The sequence below is a fragment of the Xyrauchen texanus genome, chromosome 40, assembly GCF_025860055.1.
Source record: "Xyrauchen texanus isolate HMW12.3.18 chromosome 40, RBS_HiC_50CHRs, whole genome shotgun sequence".
NCBI classification, from domain to species: Eukaryota; Metazoa; Chordata; class Actinopteri; order Cypriniformes; family Catostomidae; genus Xyrauchen; species Xyrauchen texanus.
The window spans coordinates 26,955,594-26,983,535 of NC_068315.1; the positions used below are offsets into that span (position 1 = coordinate 26,955,594).

Genomic DNA, 27,942 nt, shown 5'->3' on the forward strand with positions numbered 1-27,942 from the left:
CAGGTCAGTCTCTTCAAAAACTAAGGTAAGACATTTATCCGTTTCAAATTAAATTAAATTAAAATTTAGTTTGGGTACAAAATTATGAATCTTAACAATTTTGTATTATTATTATTATTATTATTATTATTATTATTATTATTATTTAGATGATTGTCTTGCTGGTAACGTGCCTTGCTGCCATTCTGTGCCCCACTGCTCACAGTGCAGAGTCAACAGTGGGTGAGTAGATAAATCTCAGCATCACTTAATCTCAATAGACCTATTTTCCTTTTTCTTTTAATTTATTCTTTTTAGCAATAGCGAGTAGATATTAAAGGCTCTAAAAAATTTAAGGAATGGTGTCACATTCTAGCGGTCTTTTCTTTGATTATTTGTTAAAGAGATAGGCTACAAAAAAAAGAGGAAAATTATTTCTTTCTTCTGCTAAAAACAAACAAAATGTTTTAGAAGAATATCTCAGCTCTGTAGGTCAATTCTATGCAATTTAATAGTGGCCAGAATTTTGAAGCAGCAAAAAGCACATACATGCAGCACAAAAGTAATACATTCAGCACCAGTGGTTAAATACATGTTTTCATTAGAAATATAATAGGTGTGTTTGAGAAACAGATCAATGTTTAAACTGTTTAATCAATGTTTATGAATGTGTTGGCGATTTGCATTCTTCGTGCATATCACCAGCTACTAGACAGGGCAGAGAATTTATAGTAAAAATATGTCAAATTAATTTAAATGAATGCCTTAAAGATTTGCATGTGTAGCATTTGTGCAAGATTTGTGAAAGTGTAACTCAAATTGCAAGCACAGAACATTTTGTGAATGTTTAAATCTAGATATAAGTGTAAGAAAAAATCTTAGCAATACTTAAATGCTTTTCATAAGTGTAAATCATGTGTTGTGAATCTGCAACTTCAAATTAACACAAAGTAAATATGATCTGTATTCTTCTGACATCCTTTGTTCATGCTTACACTTTTGGCAATGTTTTTGTGCCTAAACATGACCTAAAACATTGCAACCTGCAATCAGCTTTTATAGCCTCCTTTCTAGCACATCCGGCTCCCATGCCAGGATTCAAATGCCACTCAGGGTAGGTTGAGTAGGAATGATGACACAAATTGCAATTTGATTTTACATCTTTACAAAAGGTTCTGTGCAAAAATGTACACTTTCTGTTTGATTCACACTTTCACAAATCTTATGCTGAGTGTGCAAATTATTTAGGCAATATTTTATCTTTATATAAAAAGATAATTTTTTTTTTTTTTTGTGAGCTGTTCATTTAATACTGTAGTTTTATCCTAAACAGAATGGTGCTATCATGAGCCAGCCTGCAGTAAGTATGATTTATTTTTTGTTTTACCCTAAAATACGATATACATAAACAATAAATTAATAAATTCTTGCTCAATTTACTTTTAGAATTCCACATTATGGGTGTTTGAGTGTATCAGCATGCTCTTATGTATAATTTCATGAGCAAAAGTAAATTTTCTGGTTTTATGTTCATTTGTAATAGATGTTACCAAGTGGCCCAATATTGTCTCACAATTCTGCAATGGATCAAGGCAATCTCCCATTGATATTGTGACTGCAAATGTTCAGGCAAATCCCAAACTGACCACATTCAACTTTACTGGTTTTGGTGACAATGCAACTTTTATGTCAATTATAAACAGTGGTCATTCTGGTAAGGGGTGCTGCCCAACAGGAAATGTAATTTATTGTTGTTTTCTGCATTTATTTGACACACCGATCAAATGCATTTTTTAGGGTTTGCTATTTCTTACTAAATATAGTCTGGTTGGCTTACAATTCAATACTTGTATTTTAATTACAAGTGACTGTATTTGTCTTATTGTGTTGTTTATGTCTTGTTAAAGATTAATTAATTGCTCATACCTGTGATAAAGCTATCACAACATTTACATTTATTTATTTAGTTGATGCTTTATTTATTTATTTATTTATTTTTCAAAGAGACCTGTGAGGAATACTGAACAAAAGCATTTAATCCTTGGAACACAGTAATAAAAGAAGTGCCACAAATATAGCTTTAAATAAATCCTCAGAAAAGTACAAAAGTAGACGCTAGTTGAGAAATGTTGGCGATACACAGTGCATGATGCTCAACCTCAGTGTTGATATAGTATGTGGTTGAACTTGTAAGTAAAGTATTTTTGGTCTTCTTAGTGGTGGTCAACCTGGATCATACTAAAATGGCAGTGGAGGGAGGTGATCTTCCTGGTCTTTATAACTCTGTAAGTTTCCATCTCCACTGGGGTAACGGCAGCTCCGGATCTGGCTCTGAGCACACTGTGGATGGCAAACAATACCCAATGGAGGTATAAATAGTATAGGAAAATATAACTTAATGTTTGAATTTATGTGTGATCAATCATTCACTGTGTCACTTTAATTCTGTCTCTCAGCTGCACATCGTGAACGTTCATTCAAAGTACAACGGGGTGTTAAAGCGGCTTTAGATGCTAATGACGCTAACAGGATTAGCTGTTCTTGGTTTCTTCATCGAGGTAAGCAATGCCATCTTTATTACATTCAGAGATGGGAAATGCAACCCTTAAGTAAATATATATTATAAATGTATCTTTATTTAACCATTAGGGAACCAATGACACAAGCAAAACAAAAAGCTGGGAAATCTTAACATCTTACTTGTCAAACATCACCAATGCAGGTAAGGAAATGGTTTTGTCAACTGCCCATACAGTTTGAATGCTTAAAGGTGCACTCAGTAATACTTTGATTATTTCGTCTTTTACTTGCACTGTCACCTAGAGTGCCACTTGTTCAAACACAATCGTTTTCAGGTACCGATGTCAATCAAATTCAGATGTCAAATTCACAATTCACAGTCAGCCATGATTAATTCGAGTAAAAGTGTTCAATTACAGATCGTTACTGAGATAGAATGAATAGTATTTTGCTGGTCATGCGATTCTAACATGGCAACCCTCATGAGGGGACCCTCTCCATGAAGAATGAGGACTGGACTGGCAAACAAACACAAAAAACATATTCAAATTAACATTTAAAATCAAAATATGACATGAAAAAAACTATGCACTTCGGGCCGATCAGGGGCGAACTTGCCAGATGGATAACCGAGCGCAATGTGCCGCAATAAGCAAAAATGAGCCGCCGCATTATGCAGAAAAGGATAGTGAAAACCACCCTATTGGAAAACCAACAGTGTGGGGTGTAACGCTGGTGAAAAAGCCTTTTCATGTGGGCAACTATGGTTCAATTCCGCCTTTGTCCCACTATTTTTCCCATTCTGTTTTTTTGTCTCCACTTTTAATATTTCTTTAAAACTTTTTACAATTAAAGGTAGCCTAGTTTTACTATAGTGATATTGTAGTAATCATATTTTTGGCAGAAGCAATTGTTTTGATGCAATTAAACATGGTGTTCAATAAAATTGTGTTAATGTAGTAACCATGTTAATTTTGTAGTTACTATGATTTTACTAAACCCATGATACATTTTTTGAGTGAAGGTTCACTGATAGCACAAATACATCGCCTAGATGTCTAGATTTCATGTGTGTGTTTACATCTGAATGACATATTTTCTTTTTTACATTGTCTGTTCATCTGTAATACCTCTATGAAACATTTCCTCTTGGATATCAGTAAGACATTGAATGTGAAAATGTTTGTTAATCTGATCTTTTAAGGATTTTTAGCAGATGTTACTTATAATGTGATGCTTTCCAGATGAAAAAAACTAAAACAGACAACTTGGAGATGTACAGTACATGTGCTATCTGGGTTAGGGTTATGTTTAGGTGTAGGGTGTCTGTGGGACTCAAAATAAACACAATAAACTTGCTGCAGTGATGACCCTATACTCTATGTTAATTATTAAATAGGGGTGCAAATAGTATCTACCATTAATCTACCAAGTTTGGGGTGCAAATAATATTTTCCACTATTTGCACTGGGGTGTAAATTGCATCTAACTTTATCATTTGCCAAAAAAATTCTGAGTGCACCATTAAGCCACATTTAATGTATGAATGTTATTGTATTAGATAAACTATTCTAAGTGACATCTGTAAACAAATGATGCTAGAGGTTTTATAATATTATGCAAAGGTATTCATAGATTTATAAGTGTGGCTTAAGTATCCAAATACTTTTTGGCTCATTGTATACTAATGAATAATCCCTTCACCTTCATAATTTTGCAAACATCCTCAAATTAATTGAAGAGGGATGGGTTGTTTCCTTACACCCTCTGGTATATATTTAGGTCAAACAACATCAGACATCATGCACCAAATTACAATGGACAGTCTGCTTGAAAATGTGGACAGAACAAAATATTACCGTTACCAAGGCTCCCTTACCACACCCAGCTGTAATGAAGTTGTGATCTGGACTGTGTTTAAAGACACCATCAAAGTCAGCCATGAGTTGGTAAGTCAGTGCAACTCTATAATTAACATTAGAAAATAATAATTTATATTAGGGTGAGAATGGTACATTCTTCACATTCTAAGATTATTTTAATTTCTCTCCAAACAGATCAGCCTCTTCAGCTCAACTGTCTATTTAAGTAACACAAGCCCACAGATGCTGATTACTAACAACTTCAGAGGTGTTCAGTCTCTGAATAGCAGAGTTGTGACATCACAGGTGGCAGGAACTGTGACTGCAGGAACTGTGACTGCAGGACCTTTGACTTCTTTCTGTATTACCACAATATTTCTCTTTTCCAGTTTGTGGCTATAAAAACTAGTGTTTGAAATTAGAATAATAAAGTCCACTCTTTAAAGAATAGTTCATGCAAAACTAAAAAGAACTAGTTCTTTTAACAGCATTATAATCTGATTTAATTGATTTCTCATTATTCACATTATTCATTTAGTAAATAATTTGCAAGCTTTTATACAAGTTCTGTTATTAGTTGATGATACTTAACTGTTCTACATTTTGCAAACGCACAGACATCTATCTGTGAGCATAACATAGCCCTGTAGTTTTGACAGTATGATTATGTGTATGAAGCTTAAGTTGTTACTGTAAACATAATATGTGTAATATTGAATATCAGAGAACATTCCTTTGTAGTTTTTTTCTCTCTCAATTTTACATAATATGACTGCTGAATACTCTCACAAGCTATGGCAGACATGGCATACTGAAGTTATTCCAAATGGAAAAATAAATTTTTGCTGGGTAATAACGGCACGTGTCCCTTTCATCTCTCTCTCTCTCTCTCTCTCTCTCTCTCTCAATTCAGTTCCATTCAAAGGGTCACTGTGGTGAACACTGGCATGACACATGTGGGTAAAACACATAAAACATTCACCCACTGTCTCTCAGGCTATGACACGTTAAAATGTATACCACCATACCACAAAACCATACCACCTGCTGGGGTCGCCCTGTACTCCCCTCCAAGGCCTCTAGGACAACGGCGTCACTGACGGCCAAAGCCTACAGCGCCTCCAGACATGCCGCTTCCGCCCTGCATGCTATGGCCCTCCTGCAAGTCCACCAGGCCAAGACACTGAAAGATCTGCACGGGGGTAGCCCTAATCCCGATGTGCTGCAGCAACTGCACTCAGCGACCGACCTCACTCCACGAAGGTCACAGCGCAGTCACTCGTGCAGGCAATGGCCACACTTGTGGTCCAGGAACGTAATCTGTGGCTGAACTTGGTCGAGATGCGTGAGACCGACAAAGTGCATTTCCTGAACGCCCCTGTCTCCCAGTTTGGCCTATTCGGCGACACCGTCGAGGACTTTACCCAGCAGTTCTCCGCGGTGATGAAACAGACGGAGGCCATCTGACATATTCTGCCCCGCCGAAAGCCTGCCGCCATTGGCCATGCCCCTTCTGCTCACAGAGGGCGTCCTCCTGTGGCGAAGAAACACCCTGCTCCGCCTTATCCCAGGCCCAGCTCTCAGCCCACGTGTCGAGGAAGACTTCCCGCAGGAAGTCGCCCCCCCTCCCGCCTCACGGCCCCCCTCGAGGACCCGTAAGGCTCCCAGGCGCTCCTGAGGCGATCGACCCAGGGACCAAGATCTTAGCTCCGGAGTAGGTAAGCAGACTGCTCCGCTCCCGGTGGAGGGCCGGGAGGAGAATCTTTGTTGGATTTATTTCATTTGCCGCACCCCCTTACACGGGGCTGCGGTACCCACATTCTCAATAAAAGAGCTATTTCCTTTGTCTCTGGGTCACCTGGCCCGCAAATGCCGTTCTCAAGGCACTCTGCCGCCACACCTCAACAGTCCCGGCAGGCTGGCCCCACGACTGTTCTCTAGCTGGCCGGTTCTGACGAGTCCAGAGGACGCCTTTACAGGACCTCCTCCTCAATCACGAACCCGCCCCCTGCCGGGAGTGTGGAGCAAGGTAAGTGCTTTGAGTCTTTTCTCAGCACTAGAGCCTCGGGACATGTCCGTGCCTCCCGACGCCATACTACCTGCTCCGCCACTCCGGGTACGTCAAAAATCCCCCGTCGGCGGACTCGTGTTTCCCTTGGGCAGCCCCGCTGCCCCGGTTGCCGTGCTGTAGAGTCCCCCCTCATTAGACTGGACCTACCACCGCGCCATTTCCCACATATGGCTTCACAACCCTCGTCGTGTATTTGCCACGTTACCTCCCACTAGACTGGGCAGGATGTGGCCTCCGCAGGGTCTTTTCGCCATGAAAGTATAGGACCGGGAAAGACCACCTTCCCCGACGCATTTCATAGTGTTAAGATAGCCCCAGCCACTTCACATCCTATGTGAGAGACATAGTGAGAGAAAAGGCCACAGCTGCCGGACTTGCTCCCATGCTAGTCATGTAGCACCTGTTCCCCCCCTCAGGGTCTGTATGTTACATCTCTTTGGGGGCATTGGGGAGGGCTACATGCAGCACGCAGTCTCGTTCCTTCCATGGAACGACTTAAATTCAAACCATGACATTTTAGATTGGTAAACACATTACAATACTATATCTTAATTAATTCATAACTAATAAGGAATTACTGCAGAACTAATAGGTAATTCTTCATTAACACATAAGTCACTACTATTAACTATGGAAGTAAGGTGTGTTAACTGATCAGTATGTAATAGCATTTATAATTGTGTTAAGTAACAATTAGCTAATCAATAACTATTGAATTCAGTCACGCCTCCTAAAGAACTTCTTTTAATGATCTACTAATTCAGCTTCAGGAGAAATAACTATTAAGTAACCACTAATGAACAGTCATACACAATTAGCCATTACAATAATCAGATTGTGGCCCTTTCTTCTTCCTTACTAATAATGTTATTATTATTATTATCACTATGGAAATCCAATATGCATTTCGTGGAATTACTGCACTCCCAAAAAGAGTCATTACACCAAATTTAATAGAAGTTTGTATGGACAATTGCTTTGTGAGTGTGGTCTTTAACCAGAAATCAACTACTGTAACGAATGGAGGCAACGAAGGCAGACGAGGAGAGTGGATCTAAATGCAACTTCACTTTATTAAATAAACAAACTAATTAACACAAAGGAAAAACCCACAATGGGAAAACAGGAAACTTAAACACGATGAAACAAAACTGAGAACTCGGGCAGGGAACACATACCAGGCTAACAACATTCAGCGATTGGCAGTGGGGAGTGGAACAACTGGGTTAAAATACATGAACATGGGGGAACGGGAGCCAATGAACAAACAGAACTCAAACAAGATGACAAGGTGATAAACAGAAACCAATGGGAAACTAACGAGGGCAGGTGAAAACAATGAACAGAGAACACGAGGGCTGACAAGAAAACTATGGAGCTACGAGGGAGACAAAAGTGAAAACTAAGGAACTACAGGAGTGACAGAAATGACAAACAAAGGGCAACAGTGAGACAAGACATGGTAATCATAACAGAGCCCCCTTAAAGGAGCGGATTCCAGACGCTCAAAAGTAACATAACATAAAACAAGAAGAACAAATGTCCATTGACTGGGGGGGGGGAGCTTGTGGTGGGCAGACAGACCAAGGGGGGCAACGAAGGTTAAAAATTTGAATCAATTGACAGCGCTAGTATAAACCAAAACTAGCAAAACATTAATTATAACAATGTTGGGAAGAAATATGCAATTGCATGTTATGGCTTCTTAGGCATCATAAATGGGCATCATTATATGTAGGAATAACTTTCATATAAAATGCTTGTAAACCAAGTCAAGTGGTCAAAGGTGTTTAAAAAAAGGCACACTGCACTAAATATCTATGCACATTGTTCAATTTATTATGGTTAGACTTTTTTCAAAACAGTAATGCATGGAATAGCCTTTATCACTCTAAAACAAAATAGAATATAGAATTAAACAGAATTTCAGGAGAATTTTTTGTCTATTTTTAAAACGAAAATTTGACTTGCTAGTGTAATGCAACTTTAAGAACACAATACCTCAGCAAATGGGGGGAAAACTAACTGTATTGTGATAACCGCATGGTAACGCAACCATTTTCAATTACTCTAATAAAGAACATTTTCTTGAGTACTAAATTAGCACTTTAAAATGCTTTTTTTTCCCCTCTCCCCTTTTTCTCCCCAATTTGGCATGCCCAAATACACAAGTGACTTGCCTCAATCTGGATGGTGGCGGAAAAATCTCAGTTGCCTCCACGTCTGAGAGAGTCAGCCTGCGCATCTTATCACGTGGCTTGTTGAGTGCATTACAGCGGAGACCTAACATGTATGTAGGCCATGCTATTCTCTGTGGCATCCACGCACAACTCACCACGTGCCCCACCGAGAGCGAGAACCACATTATAGCGACCACAAGAAGGTTAACCTAACGTGACTCTATCCACCCTAGCAACCGGGCCAATTGGTTGCTTAGGAAGTCTGATTGGAGTCACTCAGCACGCCCTGGATTCTAATACAAAAATGTGTTATGGGGCATGGCACTTGTCAGTAACTTGGCAGAATGGGGTTGATATCAGGGTACTGGAACATTTGGTAGCAACATAACGACTTCTTGAGTGATCATTTTGTCAATGTATCACATCAAAAGAAGTGGTAAAAATGTTGTCATTACTCACTTTGTCATGGGATTTTGTGTTTATCGATTTTGGTTGTGAGTGCAACTATGGTAAATAGTTAAAGTGCACTTGTGATGAGGAAGAGGGCAGGGCTGTGACAATGCATGCCCACGCGGCAATTGATCTAATCAGCTGAGGAGAGGGATAAATACGGCGGGACATGGCAGTTCGGGAGAGAGAGAGAGAGAGCCACATGCAGCTGCCACGTGTGTGTTTGTGTTGTGTGTGTCTTTTTGTTTTTGTTTTGTGTTTAATCTAGCCTATGTAAGGTATGGCGGAGGATCAGTGGCTTTAACAGATTCCCGAACAAACAAGAACTTACTGTTAAAAACCCCCCCTAATTACTGAAATAGCGCCAACCAGCCTCCACAAGCACAATAAATGTATTGACAAAGAGACAATGAACTATTGACAGAGAACCGCATGTGACATCCGCATGCTCACCACGTGCTTATCGTGTGGACAGGAAGGGGGAAACTTTGAACGCAACAATGTGTGTGTGTGTGTTTTTCAGTTAAACACAGAATTGCATATTGCTAATGAAATACGTGTAATCCCTGTATGTTGTGTATTTCTGAGGTATATCAAACTCGTTAGAACTGTTTCGTTGTGTGTTTTAAACTCTGAGGCCTCATATTTAATAGCCTCAGTGTATATTCCCTTATTAAGTGTACCAAATATACTTTTCTTGGTATCAAATTAAACCTTACAATTTGGCCTAGCTAAATTCGAATATAAGATCTTCGTAGAATGATATTACGTTATGTTTTGCCATCTTTTGAGTCATTCAGCCCAAAATCTCTTACCGTCATAAACCCAGCCAGAAACATGCAAATGAGCCGTGACGGAACAAAGGAATCATTCTCCTGCCCAGAGTAATGGAGGCCTTTACGACCTCCAAAGGAATGTTCAGAGAAGTGCTGACCCTCCCTTCATTCTCTTACTGAGAAAGAGAAATGAACCCTGTTAATCCTATATATATATTCTATATATCCATGTGATAAATATTGACATGTATCTAATGTGCCATCTCACATTTTCCCTTAAATGTGCTTGATCTATGTTTTCTTGCAAACTAATGGGTTAATGTTTCAGACTTTGCATACTATGGTTAACCAAAATCATATGTGTGGCATATTTGGTCTCTATAACTTGGTATTTTGAAGATTGAAATGACTGTGTACATGATATGTCGATAACAACAGCATATTAGTATTACCAGTATGTTTCCTATTTTCTTTCTTGCACATGCAATGGGCAATTTTACAACAAAGAGCAATAAACCAAATTCCCGCCTAGAACTCAAACCCTTCTTATTGGTCGAGCCAATGAGAGGTGGGACCTGTTTCCCGAGGGTATAAAATTGCTGCGCCCACTTCCTCTCATCCTCTTATCTTAGCTCGCTCTTAGCCCTGTCGCTTATCTCTTGCTCTCTTGCCCTCTGAGCCTTGTGCTCTCTCACTCTCTCGCTGAATCATGCCACACTAGAAGGCCCCAAGGACTCCCAAGCATGTGCCAGGCTACCTACAGCCTTGACTGCCCATTCACCAAGATCCTCTGACTCTCACTGGTTCTCTCTCTCATCAAGACAACATCAAAGATCAACTGGAGCCTCAACAAATTGCATCAGGACAGTTTATTTCAAATGGGACATGCAAGTATCAAACTTAGTCTCATTATTTGATACATTAAGTATCCTTAACCCCTTTCTAAAAAGGGCGTGTCAGAACTAATATGATGGTTTGCTCAGGCTGTTGATCTGCTGAACTTCAAACAATGCTATAACTTCTTGCCTTCCTGTATTCTGTTTCAGCCCTCTTTCCCTTGGTAAACTGTATGAATGTATGTATATGTATGTTAGAGTAGTTTAAATGTTTAGTCTAGTTAATAAAGTCTTGTTCATGTCACATGTAAAGTTGTCTGTGTCTCAAGCTCATATCTAAAGTCACTAATCATAGATTTTGACTACTTGCTCTTAATACTTAGTAAGAAAGACATTTCCCTTGCCCCGGAAATGTACATTTCTATTAATTAATTAATTAATAACCAAAATTGAGTGTTCACGGGATGAACCGAGTATTTGGTTGTAATGTTAATGTAGCTACATCAAGTTAACCCGATTAACTGATCCAAATATTCATAATCGATTATAACAAGTTATGATTGATTATTAATATTTCATAGATCTGATTCGCTTCCTAATGGTGGAAGAATATAGAGCTGATTCGCTACATAATGGTGGAGAATGATGCGGGCATGATTAAACAAAGGTTATGAGCTTTAACCACTGTCAACTTAAAAGTGTGCATTGAATAATTCCGGTCAGAATAGGACATGACATGCGAAACGGCATTTGCTTCACTAGTTGCTGGCTTGTTTGGATGCGGATAAAGTGATGGCTTGAATTGACATCTCTACTGTAATTGAAAGAGTCTTAACACATTTAAGCATATTTTCAAAAGGTATCAGTGTACGAGTAATATGATTTTAGCGGAGAAACCCTAATTTCAGTATTAAAGTGTAAGTCTGTTTTGATGAAGGAATCTCAGCTCAGCGGCATGTAAACTGTACCAGAATTGATTGCTTAACCTGTTTCTGATGAAGAAATCTCAGTACAGTGTTATATAAATGTAGATTTGGGCGATGCTCCCTTTTCACAGTATAAAGGCCTTACAAATTATAGTTAGATTGATGTCCTTCATCTAAACTTTATCTGTGCATCTAAAAGGCTTAGCTTCCTGGTGATCAAACCTGTGTTTCACTCACTGAAACTCTGAAGTGCATTGGTTCCCATGACAACGACTTGTCACAGGAAGTGCTCACTCCAGATAGCGCATGTGTTTCCTTCCGACGCCATTTTGTAAACAAACCAGCCTAGGTGGCTAAGCTAACCCAACTTAGCAGCCCCTTAGCTTAGGCTAAGCTAACTAATAGCTTCAACAGTTAGCTGCTAACACAGTTTACATGAAGCCTTTATCTACAGCTTGTGTGCATGCAGAGTGAAGTGATCTAAACCATTTTCCTTTAACCCCATTTCTGGTTTCTGAATTTTCACTTTCTCTTTCCTTAACTTTAATTCTTCTCATCTAACTTCACCTGCACCTTTCAGGTGCATCCCTTACTGAACGCTGTTCAGCTAAATTTGCAGTTACTTTGTTAATTAAATCTAAAAACTAATTACATGTAAACTGTTTAGATAGAGAATAATTTTATAGTTATTGGGAACTTTCAATGGCACGTTGACTAAACTTTATAGAGGGACAAACACATTGTGTGGTCTTGAACACGCAACAGCTGTGACCAACTATAGAATGATGTCCAAAGCAAATCTAATTGTTAATCATCAGTGCTATTGATTATTCCCAATACAAGGTTATTCTGCTATTTTAATCACTTCTTCAAGCCTTTTTATTATTTTTACTAATAATAGAAGTCAGCTATTCATTTTCCCATTTAACCCTCTTGGTCTAGTGTAGTTTTATTTCCCCATAAAACTGCAAAAGTAACTAGACATACTTTTCTTCTCGATTTTGTGTTTATTTGCAACAAGTTGCTTAAATTTTATGAGCCAGCTACACTAGTAATCTAGACGATTTCTATGGCATAATTTTGAGCACCACTAATAGACACAATCTAATAGGAAAGCTCTTTTCTTCCTCTTTCTTTCTCCTCTTCATGTGTTCAAAGATCAAGCCTGTTGTATGCTATCAGTAAGTGCTGATAAATAATTTGACCCAAAGAAACATCTTAAGTCATTTATTAAATCTAGGCTTACGCTCTTTTAGCAAAGCCACTCAGATCCACACAAATCTGAGCATCCTGCTATTTGCAGCTAAGATAGTAATAATCAGGAACACATTTCAATTGTTAACCACACCTAGCAAAACCTAGCTGTACATTATACACCTTGCTGTCTCACTTTGCCTTTAGCTCCAAATTCTGTCTGATCTTGCATTAGTCTCTTGCCCTTACTCTCACCAGAAGTGTGCCAAAATGTTGCAGATGCTCAGCCTAACTGCCCAGATGGCAGGCCAAAAGGACTGGCTAGGTGTTTTGAGGAACACCCTTTTATCCATGGCTGCTGACGACCTTCAGCAACAGAACAAAAAGCAACTGGAAAACGAGGGAAAAGAACTAATGACAGACGACTCAAACCAGAGGTATGAGCACAAATATCTGACTGAGGTTATCGTCCTGGCCCACAACCTCACAGGTTTGAAACAGGAGGTAAACAACCTCAAACGCCAGATCACTGAGTCCCAAACGGAGCTGACACATGCTAAAAACCGCATAGACCAGCTAGAGATGGAGGCTCAGGACAGACACAAGGACCCTGGCAGAAGGGAGTCACAGGAGGTAATCCACAGACTTCAAACGGCTCTGACAGCTGCTAAACAACAAGAGCAGTTGGAAAAGACAGCTAGAGAGCACCTGGAAAAGGTACTTTTTCACAAAGATTCACTGTTAAAAACAGCAAATTCTGAACTCTTGGACAAAGATGCCAGAATCATGGCCTGTGAAGGTCAACTGAATGTGTCCAGAGCTGAAGTTAAAGTGCTGACTCAGCAGCTGGACAACACCAAAGATGAACTTGACATGGTCCAACGAGAACTGAGACACTCTTACCTGCTGCAAAAGGAACCACAGCAGGAGAGACATCTCACTCCCCCACTTGCAATCAGCAGAGAAACCTCCCCCAGCCAAGCACAGAGTTACAAAGGGGGGAGACAAACCCCTCTGCTTAACACGTCATCGGACAGTTTCCTTAAAGCTTCTGCAGCCGCGGAAGGAAAAGGATTGATTCAGACGAATCTTGAAACGACACGTGTAGCGACACTCAAAGACCTCAACCGAATGGCCAGACATATCCCTGCATTTACACCAGAGCTTGCAGGAGACCACGACGTCCACGCTTACCTGCGAGACATTGACTTTCACCTGCAGTCTTTGATGAGTGTGAACCATCAAGATAGACTTCATCTGATCTGGATCACATCCAGCCCAGAGTTGCGACGCTTTCTGGCTCGACAGCCAGAAAACATCCAGTCTAACTACCAGCAGCTGAAACAAGCCATCATAAGGGAATTCTCAGAGTCTAACAACGGACTGATCGCTGCCCTAGACACCAAACAGGGTCGGCATGAAACTCCCTATGTTTACTACCACAGACTCAGACGAGCTTACTTCGGAGCTCGCAACAAACCTGGGATGGAGGAGGACACCAGCTTCAAGAGCCTTTTCCTCCGAAACCTCCATCCTATGGTAAGTCACCATTTAGGCATTATGGCCTGCCCCCACACAATGCCTATCCAACAACTGCGTGACCTGACACAGAAGGCCTTTAACAAACACAAGGCCTCACCCAGCAAACACCACAGGACGTCCCACAGCAGTCTACAACAACATCCTCCTGTACACCTTTCAAACAGGTGCCAAACAGAGGCTGCACAAAGACAGCTAGAAACGCCTGTTACTGAGTTACAAGAGCTGCTAGCACTAGCAAAAGAGCTCCTGGAACAGAACTCCCCTGAGGAGTACTGGGAAGAACAAACCTCTGACTCTTGCCCAACACCACTCAGGCAAGCTCAAGTCAGCACTGCTGCCAGAGCAGAGTAACACTGCAGACTTCAGACACCTGGTGACTGGGTGCCGAACCAAGGGCTGAACGGCCACCTGCTGCCCTTTTGCTACCAGTACTAGGTCAGTCTGAAACTCTCTCCACACTACACAATGCCCATAACCACTCCCTGCAGCCACAAACAAGCACCTGCCTCAAACGAACTGACTTCATAATGACAGGTGACACACTGTCAAGGCACCTGCTGCCTCTGCACCTGCTGCAGAGACCTGGATGTGGCTACTGTCCTACATCACCCACCGTGGAACAACTACCTGCTACAAAACCCTCATGATTCACCTGCCATCCGCCATTGTGATGATTGTCGTCCGATGATGTCTCCAACAGGGACACCACCTGGCGAAAAAGGGGGACTGTAAGGTATGGCGGAGGATCAGTGGCTTTAACAGATTCCCGAACAAACAAGAACTTACTGTTAAAAACCCCCCCTAATTACTGAAATAGCGCCAACCAGCCTCCACAAGCACAATAAATGTATTGACAAAGAGACAATGAACTATTGACAGAGAACCGCATGTGACATCCGCATGCTCACCACGTGCTTATCGTGTGGACAGGAAGGGGAAACTTTGAACGTAACAATGTGTGTGTGTGTGTGTTTTTCAGTTAAACACAGAACTGCATATTGCTAATGAAATACGTGTAATCCCTGTATGTTGTGTATTTCTGAGGTATATCAAACTCGTTAGAACTGTTTCGTTGTGTGTTTTAAACTCTGAGGCCTCATATTTAATAGCCTCAGTGTATATTCCCTTATTAAGTGTACCAAATATACTTTTCTTGGTATCAAATTAAACCTTACAATTTGGCCTAGCTAAATTCGAATATAAGATCTTCGTAGAATGATATTACGTTATGTTTTGCCATCTTTTGAGTCATTCAGCCCAAAATCTCTTACCGTCATAAACCCAGCCAGAAACATGCAAATGAGCCGTGATCGGAACAAAGGAATCATTCTCCTGCCCAGAGTAATGGAGGCCTTTACGACCTCCAAAGGAATGTTCAGAGAAGTGCTGACCCTCCCTTCATTCTCTTACTGAGAAAGAGAAATGAACCCTGTTAATCCTATATATATATTCTATATATCCATGTGATAAATATTGACATGTATCTAATGTGCCATCTCACATTTTCCCTTAAATGTGCTTGATCTATGTTTTCTTGCAAACTAATGGGTTAATGTTTCAGACTTTGCATACTATGGTTAACCAAAATCATATGTGTGGCATATTTGGTCTCTATAACTTGGTATTTTGAAGATTGAAATGACTGTGTACATGATATGTCGATAACAACAGCATATTAGTATTACCAGTATGTTTCCTATTTTCTTTCTTGCACATGCAATGGGCAATTTTACAACAAAGAGCAATAAACCAAATTCCCGCCTAGAACTCAAACCCTTCTTATTGGTCGAGCCAATGAGAGGTGGGACCTGTTTCCCGAGGGTATAAAATTGCTGCGCCCACTTCCTCTCATCTCTCTTATCTTAGCTCAGCTCTTAGCCCTGTCGCTATCTCTTGCCTCTCTTGCCCTCTGAGCCTTGTGCTCTCTCACTCTCTCGCTGAATCATGCCACACTAGAAGGCCCCAAGGACTCCCAAGCATGTGCCAGGCTACCTACAGCCTTGACTGCCCATTCACCAAGATCCTCTGACTCTCACTGGTTCTCTCTCTCATCAAGACAACATCATCAAAGATCAACTGGAGCCTCAACAAATTGCATCAGGACAGTTTATTTCAAATGGGACATGCAAGTATCAAACTTAGTCTCATTATTTGATACATTAAGTATCCTTAACCCCTTTCTAAAAAGGGCGTGTCAGAACTAATATGATGGTTTGCTCAGGCTGTTGATCTGCTGAACTTCAAACAATGCTATAACTTCTTGCCTTCCTGTATTCTGTTTCAGCCCTCTTTCCCTTGGTAAACTGTATGAATGTATGTATATGTATGTTAGAGTAGTTTAAATGTTTAGTCTAGTTAATAAAGTCTTGTTCATGTCACATGTAAAGTTGTCTGTGTCTCAAGCTCATATCTAAAGTCACTAATCATAGATTTTGACTACTTGCTCTTAATACTTAGTAAGAAAGACATTTCCCTTGCCCCGGAAATGTACATTTCTATTAATTAATTAATTAATAACCAAAATTGAGTGTTCACGGGATGAACCGAGTATTTGGTTGTAATGTTAATGTAGCTACATCAAGTTAACCCGATTAACTGATCCAAATATTCATAATCGATTATAACAAGTTATGATTGATTATTAATATTTCATAGATCTGATTCGCTTCCTAATGGTGGAAGAATATAGATCTGATTCGCTACACCTAATTAATTACATGACAAGCCGAATAATTGATCAAATTAATCACAATCGCACATAATCGATATTTGCTGAGAAAGGCCTTCAAATAAAGATAATTAAAAAATGATACATATGTTTACAAGATCTTATGTAAGATTGAAGGATGTTAACAGGAAATGTTGTCAGTCATCTGATGCATGAGACAATGCATCAATGCATTTGTCCATGGGCCAAGAGACTGAAGCAGATCTAGATCGCAGCTATATAGATATTGTAACTCAGAAAACGAATGACTTGGTGCTGATCTGAAATCATGATTTACACCTTAAAAAAAAAAGAAGAAAAACAAAAAGCCCCATGTTGTGACAGTGCAGGAAAGAAATTCTTTAAAAGGATCTTTGTGATGTGCAAAGTCTTAACAATACATCTTGGTTGTTGATGTTTTATTAGTCATTGTTTATTGTTGTCTATAGAGCAGGACAATGTGCCTTCAGAAACCTTCACTCCTGTATAAATAAAAAAAAAAAATTCAATCTCTTAAAATGAAAGGAATGTCGTATGTGTGGCACAGCAGTTAGCGCACATGACCTGACGCATTGAGCTGCGGTGCTCATCATTTTTCAATCATGTCCCCTTCTCTTCTTTCAGCCATTTCCTGAACTCTCTACTATTGTGAGTAAAGCTGGTAAAATGAAAGAGGTAAACATTATTTAGAATTAGATAAAGAAAAATGTCTTAATAATAGCTACTGTAACTGATAAGTATTCATTCCTTTTTTATTTTCTTTTGATTTTTTTTTTTTTTTTTTGAGAGAGAGAGATCCACCAAATATGCAAAAATAATTGTTGGAAATGGCTATATACAATACACTAAAGACAAAATGGAGCCATATGCAATCATATCCTTGATGAGAGCTGGTTTTGGTCAACCAGAAATCGATGCATTGATGACATTATTTTTAATTTTCCTGAAGATTAGTGCAGTCTATATGGATCACTCGGACAAGAGCCCGTGACGTGAATCCAATTGAAATTTGTGTTGGACATTGCTGTCCTCTGATGCTCTCAATCTGATTTGGTTGAGTTGGTAAACATTTGCATTATGGATATTATTTAAAGATATTTTATCTTAAATATCTAGACTTTGAGCTAAGCTCATATACCAAAGAAGACCCATGACTGTAAATGATCATAAATAATTCAGTACATGTAATGACTAATGAGTGGCAAATGTAAGTACTTCCTTCTGGAATTAAAACTTTTGAATAATTTAATTAATCAATGCTGAATTTTGTTTATTAACCTCACAAGTTACAGTGTGTTTTTGAGCAAGCGGAGGATGTGAAGCCACTATTTAGTGTCTAGATTAGTTAAAAAAGAAAGAAGCATAAGATGACTATGAAAATAGTGCATCTGAAAATAAAGCAAACAGGTTTATCATCTGAATATTTGTGAGTCTTCCCTGAGGCAGTTAAAAGTTGATTTTCCTCATCCTCTAAAGAAAAATAACAATGACTGATATAAACAGTTTATTTTTAACTCTGTGAAATGAGGATGTACTTTACATCTTAACAGGTTGATAAAACATTTCTGGGTTAAGAATGAAAAGTGTCAAATAAGACTTACTTTTTTGTAAGTCTACAAAAATGTTTGTACCAATTTGTATTTTTGTTTCATGTGTATCTCTAATCATGTAGTTGCATACTTTTTAAATCACATTTTTTCCTCAATCGATTTTACACATTTCTTCAAACGCAGGTCACTGCTCTCAAAACAGTTAACACGGCCATCTGAACATTTTATAATTGTCCTTAAGAAATTGAAATCTAACTTCACTCAAATTTCTCTGATCCAAGATTCATGATTTTTAAAGAGTTAACACAGACAAATAAATTAAAGTCATATTCTCAAATGGACCTCAGGTTGTCAAATGCCTTCATATTGAAATCAGCTGTGTTAATAATGCACACAGGAAAGAAAATGCAATTCACTCATTTTTGTTCACACATACTGTTTTGTCATCGTCAAGTGAAAATGCGTAAAACAAATTTTTGTGAAATTTGCCGTCTTTTGCCTGTTTCCATTCAAATGGCCTTTTATCGATAAAAAAAAACTGTTTATGTGATGACATCATGCCTAAAAAATCTCTTTGTCGCATCTGCCCTGAAGCCGTAAAGAAAAGGCATTTATATATATTTTTTTGTTTGGTAATTTATTTAATTTATTACAGGGAATTTTAACAATAATTTTATAGAATTGGGCTATGTTAGTGTTCCAAAAAGCACACTGATGCTTTTCTCCTTGTATTGTGTATTTCTTTTGTGCATAGAAATTACATGTTTTTTGTATTGTGGGCTAATTCCGTGACTGCTGTCTATGTTGAATGGTGTGGAAAAGCAACTTCAATAAATAAATGGATTTCTACCATGATTAAATTAATCACAAACAGTGGCCATTAATTTGTTCTCCATGCACTTGTCAATGTGCATGATTTGAGATCATGTTTGCAACATCTGATCAATATGCCATTAAGATCAATCCATAATCATGTACAATAAATTAGCTTTCAAGGATGTATATCTTGTCGTCATGATAAACACAGGCTAACGATTGGGGTAATGTAACGCTTGTAGCTGGCAATGGCAATGACAAAGAGACGATGACGATGATTTGACGAGAACCCAAGTGCAGTTTATTTATATAAGTGAAGTCCACAACCCTAACTATAAACGTGAAACATAAACATGAACATGACTATAAACTATGACTAGACATAAACTTAACTTGGCTTGACCATGAAGTAGAACATGAACTAGACTTGGCTATAAACTTGAACATGGAACGAAGTACACCAACTACTGATACATTAACATGGAAGGAAACAGGATGATCACATGACAAGGAAACAGGAACAAAACATGACATAGATCATGAAAAACATTTAAAAATAAAGGACATAAACAAAACATGAACAAAAACGCATCTAGATGTTACATATCCCCCCCTCTAGGGGCGGCTCCCGACGCCCCAAAACATAACAAACTTCACTATGATGGAGTTGCGGGGAGGGGGGGTGGCTGGACCGTGGAGCAGAGACAGGCCTGGACCACGGAGCAGAGGCGGGACTGGACCGTGGACCAGAGGCGGGCCTGGACCGTGGAGCAGAGGCTTGCATGTGACAAGATATGGAGCGTCCGGGTTTCAGCTGAAACATGGGGAGGAGAAGTCCGGGGTTCAGCTAAGACTGGCATGGGACATACTGAGGATCAGTTGTGACATGGCATGGCGCAGGCTGAGGCGTGACTGTGACTTGGCATGGAGCAGGCTGAGGCGTGGCATCAACGTGGCCTGGAGCTGACTCTGGCTTGGCTGCCATGACGTGGGCAAGGTCGTGGAAGGTGGAGCCGTGGGTAACTGGGAAACGACCTCCATGGTCATGTACATGGGCAGAGACTCGGAGATGGTCCCAGTGGTCGTGAATATGGGTAGAGTCTCGGAGCCACCTCTGTGGTCGTGGGCTTGGGCAGAGTCTTGGGAGTGACCTTTGTGGTCGTGGGCATGGGCTGAGACTCGAAGCTGACCTCTGTGGTCGCAGACATGGACTGAGACTCAGAGATGAAATCCCTTCTCCTCCTCCTCCTCCTTCTCCTCCTCCGTGAGGACGACGTTGGTGGTACAGGCTCTGGGACAGACGAGGCTGGCAACGTTGGCTCGTTGGCCATGGCAGGCATGGGCTCATTGGTAATGACGTGGGACGCTGGCTTGAAACTCTGGCTTGGCGGCGCCATGACGTGGAACTCTGGCGTGGCGGTGGCCTTGACGTGGAACTATAGCGTGGCGGCAGCCATGATGTGGAACTGTGGCGGGCGGCGCCACGATGTGGAACTCTGGCGCTCACGTCCGCCTCCCCACAGTGAACATGGAACCAGTGATCTGTAGGGCGAGGTCGATATATATTGAGCCAGGTCGAGGGACTGTGCCCGCTAGGCATTAAGGAACAGACTGACTCAATCAGTCCAAAACAAAAAATGTATTTGAGGGCAACTTCGTTAAAGTCCACTAGGCCTGCCAGAGCACAAAAATCCTCCACGTAATCCTGAAGGGGTTGATTTCCCTGACGTAGATGCAAAGGCTGATCCGTTCTGTCCATAATGGGTGGTCGAGTATTCTGTAACGCTTGTAGCTGGCAATGACAATGACGAAGAGACGATGATGATGATTTGACGAGAACCCAAGTGCAGTTTATTTATATAAGTGAAGTCCACAACCCTAACTATAAACGTGAAACATAAACATGAACATGACTATAAACTATGACTAGACATAAACTTAACTTGGCTTGACCATGAAGTAGAACATGAACTAGACTTGGCTATAAACTTGAACATGGAACGAAGTACACCAACTACGATACATTAACATGGAGGGAAACAGGATGATCACATGACCAGGAAACAGGAATAAAACATGGCATGGAATATGAAAAACATTTCAAAATAAAGGACATAAACAAAACATGAACAAAAACACATCTACATTTTACAGGTAAATTCTTTCATGTGTCACCTACATTTTTGTGTTAATGCAAATTTTCTTGACAAAAAGTGTTTCCAAACCATTTTTTCGTGACATTTGATGTATCAACATAGAGTTTATGCACTAGAGTTAAACGAAAAATATTATGTTGAATATTGCTTACAAAAATATTGTGTTTCTATCAGCTTTATTTTGATGTGCTAAAACATTTTTTGCAAACAATCCTTGGATGGAAAAATAGTTAATGAGGAAAAAGAAGAGGGAATTATGTTGATGACTAAAAAAAAAAATCCAAAATAAATAAAAACTGTGTGTTTGTGTGTCTGTCACTTTGCCTAGAATTTGCAGAAATATTCTCTCATTTTCTCAACCAATTTCTTGAGGGATCACCATGGGATGCTTTTTAAACAGTATTGAAGGAGTTCCCATCTATATGCTGGGCACTTAGTGGCTGCTTTTTCTTAATTATTCGGTCCAATGGTCATCCATTTAAAAAAAAAAATAACGTTTTGTAATTAAATAAATTATTGTGGTGGCACAATTTTATTTTTGTCTACAAACTAATTTCAAATATTTAAGCATACTTTCAGATCAAAAGATTTTTAAGATCATGAGAAACTTTTCAGGCAAGTGTTTCAAAACTTTTGACAGGTAGTGTACATTTTAAAGTAATCTTCTGAATCTGAAACAAAAGATTTCTAGTGAGGTGGTGACATGTGAACGCTCTAATAACGATTCAGACGCATACAAAAATGCAGTTGACACACCCACATACAGGTGAGCAGCCAAGAGTATTAATATTCGGGAATGGTGCCACATCATAATATTACTGCACACAGACAGGTCAGTCTCTTCAAAAACTAAGGTAAGACATTTATCCATTTCAAATTAAATGAAATTAAAATTTAGTTTGTATACAAAATGTGTACCCAATGTTCGTATATGTATAGTTCTTCATTGTAAGGATTTTTTATTATTATTATTATTATTATTTAGATGATTGTCTTGCTGGTAACGTGCCTTGCTGCCATTCTGTGCCCCACTGCTCACAGTGCAGAGTCAACAGTGGGTGAGTAGATAAATCTCAGCATCACTTAATCTCAATAGACCCCTTTTCTTTTATTTCTTTTCATTTATTCTTTTTAGCAATAGCGAGTAGATATTAAAGGCTCTAAAACTTTTTAAGGAATGGTGTCACATTCTAGATTATTCTTTGATTATTTGTTAAAGAGATAGGCTACAAAAACAAAAACAAAAATCTTTCTTCTGCTAAAAACAATCAAAATGGTTTAAAAGAATATCTCAGCTCTGTAGGTCAATTCTATGCAATTTAATAGTGGCCAGAACTTTGAAGCAGCAAAAAGCACATACATGCAGCACAAAAGTAATTTATTCAGCACCAGTGGTTAAATACATGTTTTCATTAGAAATATAATAGGTGTGTTTGAGAAACAGATCAATGTTTAAACTGTTTAATCAATGTTTATGAATGTGTTGGTGATTTGCATTATTCGTGCATATCACCAGCTACTAGGCAGGGAAGAGAATGTATTGTAAAAATATGTCAAATTAAGTTAAAATAGTACCTTAAAGATTTGCACGTGTAGAGTAAGATTTGTAAAAGCATAAATTAAGTTACAAGCATTTGTGCAAGATATTTGAAAGCATAACTCAAATAAAAAAATAAGTTGCATGAGCACAGAACATTTTGTGAATGTGTAAATCAAGATGCAAGTGTAAGAAAAAAATCTTAGCAATACTTAAATGCTTTTCATAAGTGTAATTCATGTTTTGTGAATCTGTAACTTCAAATTAACACAAAGTAAATATGATCTGTATTCTTCTGACATCCTTTTTTCATGCTTACACTTTTGGCAATGTTTTTGTGCCTAAACATGACCTAAAACATTGCAACCTGCAATCAGCTTTTATAGCCTCCTTTCTAGCATGTCCGGCTCCCATACCGGGATTCAAATGCCACTCGGGGCAGATTGAGTAGGAATGATGACACTTGCAATTTGATTTACATCTTTACAAAACGTTCTGTGCACATGCAAAAATTTACACTTGCTGTTTGATTCACGCTTTCACAAATCTTACACTGAAATTGCAAATCATTTAGGCAATATTTTATCTTTATATTTATATATAAATTATGAGAAAATGATTGGATGTTTTTTTTTTTTTTTTGTGAGCTGTTCATTTAATACTGTAGTTTTATCCTAAACAGAATGGTGCTATCATGAGCCAGCCTGCAGTAAGTATGATTTATTTTTTGTTTTACCCTAAAATACGCATATACATAAACAATAAATTAATAAATTCTTGCTCAATTTACTTTTAGAATTCCACATTATGGGTGTTTGAGTGTATCAGCATGCTCTTATGTATAATTTCATGAGCAAAAGTAAATTTTATGGTTTTATGTTCATTTGTAATAGATGTTACCAAGTGGCCCAAAATTGTCTCACTATTCTGCAATGGATCAAGGCAATCTCCCATTGATATTGTGACTGCAAATGTTCAGGCAAATCCCAAACTGACCACATTCAACTTTACTGGTTTTGGTGACAACGCAACTTTTATGTCAATTATAAACAGTGGTCATTCTGGTAAGGGGTGCTGCCCAACAGGAAATGTAATTTATTGTTGTTTTCTGCATTTATTTGACACACCGATCAAATGCATTTTTTTAGGGTTTGCTATTTCTTACTAAATATAGTCTGGTTGGCTTACAATTCAATACTTGTATTTTAATTACAAGTGACTGTATTTGTCTTATTGTGTTGTTTATGTCTTGTTAAAGATTAATTAATTGATCATACCTGTGATAAAGCTATCACAACATTTACATTAATTTATTTAGTTAATGCTTTATTTATTTATTTGTCAAAGAGACCTGTGAGGAATACTGCAACAAAAGCATTTCATCCTTTAAACACAGTAATGCTCAGAAAAGTACAAAAGTAGACGCTAGTTGAGAAATGTTGGCGATACACAGTGCCTGATGCTCAACCTCAGTGTTGATATAGTATGTGGTTGAACTTGTAAGTAAAATATTATTGGTCTTCTTAGTGGTGGTCAACCTGGATGGTGATACAATGGCAGTGGAGGGAGGTGATCTTCCTGGTCTTTATAACTCTGTAAATTTCCATCTCCACTGGGGTAACGGCAGCTCCGGACCTGGCTCTGAGCACACTGTGGATGGCAAACAATACCCAATGGAGGTATAAATAGTATAGGAAAATATAACTTAATGTTTGAATTTATGTGTGATCAATCATTCACTGTGTCACTTTAATTCTGTCTCTCAGCTGCACATCGTGAACGTTCATTCAAAGTACAACAGGAGTGTTAAAGCGGCTTTAGATGCTAATGACGCAACAGGATTAGCTGTTCTTGGTTTCTTCATCGAGGTAAGCAATGCCATCTTTATTACATTCAGAGATGGGAAATGCAACCCTTAAGTAAATACATATTATAAATGTATCTTTATTTAACCATTAGGGAACCAATGACACAAGCAAAACAAAAAGCTGGGAAATCTTAACATCTTACTTGTCAAACATCACCAATGCAGGTAAGGAAATGGTTTTGTCAACTGCCCATACAGTTTGAATGCTTAAAGGTGCACTCAGTAATACTAAAACTTTGATTATGTCGTCTTGTACTTGCACTGTCACTTAGAGTTCCACTTGTTCAAACACAACTACGTTTTCAGGTACCGATGTCAATCAATGTAAAAAACTATGGTCTTTTTTACATTGTTTGCTCATCTGTAATACCTCTATGAAACATTTCCTCTTGGATATCAGTAAGACACTGAATGTGAAAATGTTTGTTAATCTGATCTTTTAAGGATTTTTAGCAGATGTTACTTATAATGTGATGCTTTCCAGATGAAAAAACTAAAACAGACAACTTGAAGATGTACAGTACATGTGTTATCTGGGTTAAGGTTATGTTTAGGTGTAAGGTGTCTGTGGGACTAATAAACACAATAAACTTGCTGCAATGATGACCCTATACTCTGTTAATTATTTGGGCAACATGTTTGTTTATTCATCCATTTAAATTAATTCATTTTATTTAAATTAGCACTGGTTAAAATGTATAAAACAGGAACAAGATATTTCATGAACAGATATTGCAACAGTACAAATGGAAACATTCCAATAACAACACTAATAATAACAATGTCAAAAGTAACAGTAAACAACCAACAAAGGAAAAAATTGATTCAGGTGTCACTTTCACAATGATGGCATGTGTAGCTGTCTCCGCCAAGGGTACACTCTACGTGTGACCACATGCTGCACCTAGAGCAGGACACCCATTTCTCTCCCGACCGTGAACTTGAGAACCATTCGGTCACACACCAGGCATTTTGTGTCCTCTACCTCTTTTGAGGCCCTCTCTAATAGGTATCCTGGCACTCCCCTATTCGTTGTCCTAGCTCTGTTGTGGGGCATCCTGCAACAGGTGTAACAAAAACATAAACAAAAAGTCCTCATACAGGCTATGTATACACAACATAAACAGCATAGCACACACACACAACCCCACACACACACACTCTCTCTCTCTTTAAATTAACTATGTGACTGCTGCACACATCTTAAAAATGGTGTATCAACTGTACCCGTTTTACCACCTTGCCTATTTGACAACATGCTAGGTTATCCTTATAACATTCATGTTAGAAAATATTTTCATTAATAATACACAGTTTAAATATCACAAATATACAATTTTATTTTCATTTGTGTCCTATGCTGGCTAATTATGACATTTAACCTGTTATCATAACACTGAACAACTAAACAGCGTGTGACGTAATAGAACTCTATCATGGGTACAGTTGAGACAGTGTGTCTCAACTGTACCCTGATGGCCACCTCGCGCATTTCTCTAGATTTTGCAATGACCATGCATGACACAATACCATGAAATATGCCCGTTTTAGGGCACAGAATAACGTTTGTGATTATACCAGTTACGTTTAACAGTCACATAAGGATAATAAGCTATTCATTGTGGAGTGTGCATGGTGAAGTGAACGTCTTACCTTAGAAAAAAACTTTTGCCAATATCTTCGGATCGGAGATGCGTCCATTGTTCAAATTTCCCACGATCAAAGAGGACACTAATACGCATGTGCACAGCAAAAATCACAACTTGTGCTTGCTGCAGACGCAAGTTATTTAAGGTGCCTCAACTGTACCTATGTCTCAACTGTACCCAGTCTACCCTATCTACCATTAATCTACCAAGTTTGGGGTGCAAATAATATTTGCCACTATTTGCACTGGGGTGTAAATTGCATCTAACTTTAGCATAATGTATAATCCCTTCACCTGCATAATTTTGAAAACATCCTCAAATTAATTGAAGAGAGATGGGTTGTTTCCTTACACCCTCTGGTATATATTTAGGTCAAGCAACATCAGACATCATGCACCAAATTACAATGGACAGTCTGCTTGAAAATGTGAACAGAACGAAATATTACCGTTACCAAGGCTCCCTTACCACACCCAGCTGTAATGAAGTTGTGATCTGGACTGTGTTTAAAGACACCATCAAAGTCAGCCATGAGTTGGTAAGTCAATGCAACTCTTTGATTAACATTAAAAAATAATCATTTATATTAGGTTGATTCTTCACATTTTAAGATTATTTTAAATTCTCTCCAAACAGATCAGCCTCTTCAGATCAACTGTCCATTTCCATGGCACAAGCCCACAGATGCTGATTACTAACAACTTCAGAGGTGTTCAGTCTCTGAATAGCAGAGTTGTGACATCACAGGTGGCAGGAACTGTGACTGCAGGAACTGTGACTGCAGGAACTGTGACAGCAGGAACTGTGACAGCAGGAACTTTGACTTCTTTATATATTACCACAATATTTCTCTTTTGCAGTTTGTGGCTATAAAAACTAGTGTTTGAAATTAGAATAATAAAGTCCACTCTTTAAAGAATAGTTCACCCAAAACTAAAAAGAACTAGTTCTTTTAACAGCATTATAATCTGATTTAATCGGTTTCTCATTATTCACATTATTCATTTAGTAAATAATGTGCACGCTTTTATACAAGTTCTGTTATTAGCTGATGATACTTAACTGTTCTACATTTTGCAAACGCACAGACATCTATCTGTGAGCATAACATAGCCCTGTAGTTTTGACAGTATGATTATGTGTATGAAGCTTAAGTTGTTACTGTAAACATAATATGTGTAATATTGAATATCAGAGAACATTCCTTTGTAGTTTTTTCTCTCAATTTGACATAATATGACTGCTGAATACTCTCACAAGCTATGGCAGACATGGCATACTGAAGTTATTCCAACTGGAATAATAAAGGTTTGCTGGGTAATAA

General features: G+C 38.7%; 1 protein-coding gene across 5 annotated transcripts; it reads left to right on the plus strand.

The window, feature by feature from the left end:
* Window positions 1-27,942, plus strand: LOC127633225 (carbonic anhydrase 4-like). Of its 5 annotated transcripts, XM_052112161.1 has the most exons (10): window positions 1-25; window positions 150-222; window positions 1,313-1,339; window positions 1,523-1,693; window positions 2,197-2,238; window positions 24,672-24,781; window positions 24,869-24,970; window positions 25,062-25,134; window positions 26,990-27,156; window positions 27,255-27,942. In XM_052112161.1, the coding sequence occupies exons 2-10, from the start codon at window positions 150-152 to the stop codon at window positions 27,489-27,491; spliced, it is 1,002 nt and encodes a 333-aa protein (XP_051968121.1). In that variant the 5' UTR covers window positions 1-25; the 3' UTR covers window positions 27,492-27,942. The 5 variants fall into 5 exon arrangements, with proteins under 5 accessions (XP_051968121.1, XP_051968122.1, XP_051968120.1 ...); XM_052112160.1 differs by lacking the exons at window positions 1,523-1,693; window positions 2,197-2,238 and adding an exon at window positions 23,996-24,166 and having other exon boundaries at window positions 4-25; window positions 24,630-24,781; XM_052112159.1 differs by lacking the exons at window positions 1,313-1,339; window positions 1,523-1,693; window positions 2,197-2,238 and adding exons at window positions 23,785-23,811; window positions 23,996-24,166 and having other exon boundaries at window positions 4-25; window positions 24,630-24,781.